Source organism: Macadamia integrifolia, unplaced genomic scaffold (assembly GCF_013358625.1).
Source record: "Macadamia integrifolia cultivar HAES 741 unplaced genomic scaffold, SCU_Mint_v3 scaffold2422, whole genome shotgun sequence".
Taxonomy (NCBI): Eukaryota; Viridiplantae; Streptophyta; class Magnoliopsida; order Proteales; family Proteaceae; genus Macadamia; species Macadamia integrifolia.
This window is the reverse complement of record NW_024868707.1, coordinates 67,431-69,949: the sequence shown is the minus strand read 5'-3', so window position 1 is coordinate 69,949 and position 2,519 is coordinate 67,431. Positions and strand designations below refer to the sequence as shown.

Below are 2,519 nucleotides of genomic sequence, written 5' to 3'. Positions count from 1 at the left end.
GTGTGGGAACAGCCACCTTGACAGCCTCGGGGAGGTCTTCGACTCCTTTGTTAGCATATTGCTCGTCCAGAAGCAGCAACCTCGTGGAACCTCTCCATCTTCCCCTTTTAAAGTCATCGCCTAGAAGGCCGCTCATATCGTCTTCTTCGTCATTGTCTTCAACAACCTCGACCACGACAAAATCATTCTTCCCAATTCTCTTCTTCCCTTGAATTCCCTCACCCTCCTTTCTCCTGTTCTTCCTTTTCGGTCTCGAAATCTTAGCAAGGTTCCGGAATTTCACAAAACCACGGGAATTGAACGTCTTTGCCAGCATGTCCCTATACAAAATTGGGCTCAGACTCTCGCCATCACCATCAGCTTTCCCATATATACGCCGGTCCAAATCAACTAACCTTACTTCTTCGTCGTCACCGTCTCCATTGCAGCACTGCTCTCCCAAAATCTTCCTAAATTCATCGTCCATTTCGTCCCCAGGAACCCTAGCGATGTTCCGAACTCGAGGCCAGTTCAAGAGATGGCCTCTTAAACGGTTTTCAAGGGCAAAACAGTCCTCTGAAGGGACCCTAATAGCAGCTACGTCGAAGACACGAGAGAAGCTCTCCTTATCGATTAGACTCCCTTCTTCTTCTTCCTCCTTTCCCTCCTCATTAGGGATTCTTACGGGAAAGTGAGGGAGCTGGTGTTGTTGTTGTCCTTGTTCTTCTAGATATGGTCTTTTGCCCTTACGAAGAGAAGGTCCGTAAGCGAGGTCCCTGTCTAGGGTTACAGCTATGGTTGAAGAATTGGTGCAGAACAAAGGGAGAATCGAGGTTCTCGAATGCAATGGCAATGGCAATGGCGTCTGAGGTAGGCGCCTTGCACAGATGATGCCGAAAGGAAGAGAGTTGCATCGAAGAACAGTCTTCATTACCACGGAAATAACTCAAAGACTGATAAGTTCATACTCCACTGAGCAGGGTTTTAAAACTTGAATCGGTGATAGAATCGGTCACTACCGATTCAGATTCAGAATAATTCGGAATCGAACCCAATAAACCTAGAATCGTCCGTTTTGCACAAAAAAAAAATTTTAAGCATCTAACAAACAGTAAAGGCATTGAAATCCAAGGTCACGATTTGGTACTCCCCTCAAAAATTTAAGCTTCCATCTCTTTAAAGTCGTTCCAAATTCCTCCTACCCTGTTTCCTCCATTTTTTTTTTTTTTTTTTTTTTTGTGAAAATGAATATATTGATTTCGTGTGGGGACACGTGGGGGGTTGGGGAGTGATAATTCTCCATTAGCCATGGAGCGGAATTTGACCAGACTATCTTACATGAACTTGATAGTACCTTCTAAGCTAAGGAATCAACTACATGCTTGAAATGCCTAGAAATAAAGGAGAAAATATAATCATTGAACCAAGTAGAGAGATGAATGATATCTAAGATAATAGGTTGAATGGCTAAGGGAGCTTTGTTGGCCGATTTCTGTATATAGGTGTTGAACTCCTTGGAGTCAAACTCCACTTGAAAAGCTTTAACTCCCAAGGAGATTGCCTCTAGAAGTCCACTACACACTACAAGGGCTTCCCCCTACCAAGATGCTTCCAAAACTTGAAACTTCAGACACCGGCAAGAGAACAGAAGTGCTAAAGTCTCTAATCACAATACCCAACCCACATTTACTATGATCTGGGCTCCAAGATGCATCACAATTTACCTTTATGGAAGGAGTAGTAGGAGGAGCCCATTTGGTTTTCTCTATGTTGTGATAAGAAGTCTGTGAAACGCTGTTTTGAAGGCAGTCTATAATAGAACAAAATGTCTACTTCATCCCATAGGGAATGCCCCAAGCGCTAGCCTCCAAAGTTTGTATGTCATCATGTAATTGGCATAAAATAAGACACATTTTCCTTTATTTATAACGCAAATAGTCCATCCAGCAATATTTTTTCTATATGAATATAGGCTAGAGTTGGGAAATGGCTTTTCCTTTACACTCTAAGGGATATAGAATTGCACCCAAAAAATAAAAGGATATAGATTTTTTTTTTGTTAACCTTACCCTCTATATGTGATAAAGATTTGCCTTCACTCCTTACCCTCAACACTATTTAGTTGTATAGAGCAGGGCTCAAGTATACGAATTGGACAGGGGATTGGCTTCCATCATATTGAATTGGTCCATAATCAGTTGGAATTGGTTGAAACCCTAAATATTAGAATTGGAAAGAAAAAGTAAAGATTTTTCAAAATTTATTATTTTTAGGGTAATTTACAACGCCACCCCCTGAAGAATGCCACAATTATAAGACCACCTCCTCTGTTTCACCAAATTAGACTCAGACCCCCTACCGTCAGTCACCGTTAAGGAATATACCTTATATGCTAATGTCAACTACTATATTTTATTTTAAATACAAAATGCCCTTACTAAATGTGAAGTACCTAAAATGCCCATGTAATAAGTCACATCCCCAAATAGATTTGGACCATCGGCGATCATTCAGAGCATTGGAGATCACGATGACAGCGA

General features: G+C 41.4%; 1 protein-coding gene across 1 annotated transcript; it reads right to left on the bottom strand.

Moving 5' to 3' along the window:
• Positions 1-16: 16 nt before the first annotated feature.
• Positions 17-910, bottom strand: LOC122066506 (tRNA (guanine(37)-N1)-methyltransferase 1-like; the record flags this gene model as incomplete). The annotated part of the gene is made up of 1 exon (XM_042630322.1): positions 17-910. A coding segment is annotated over exon 1 (894 nt), but the record flags the coding sequence as incomplete, so codon positions are not given.
• Between the last annotated feature and the right edge of the window lie 1,609 nt (positions 911-2,519).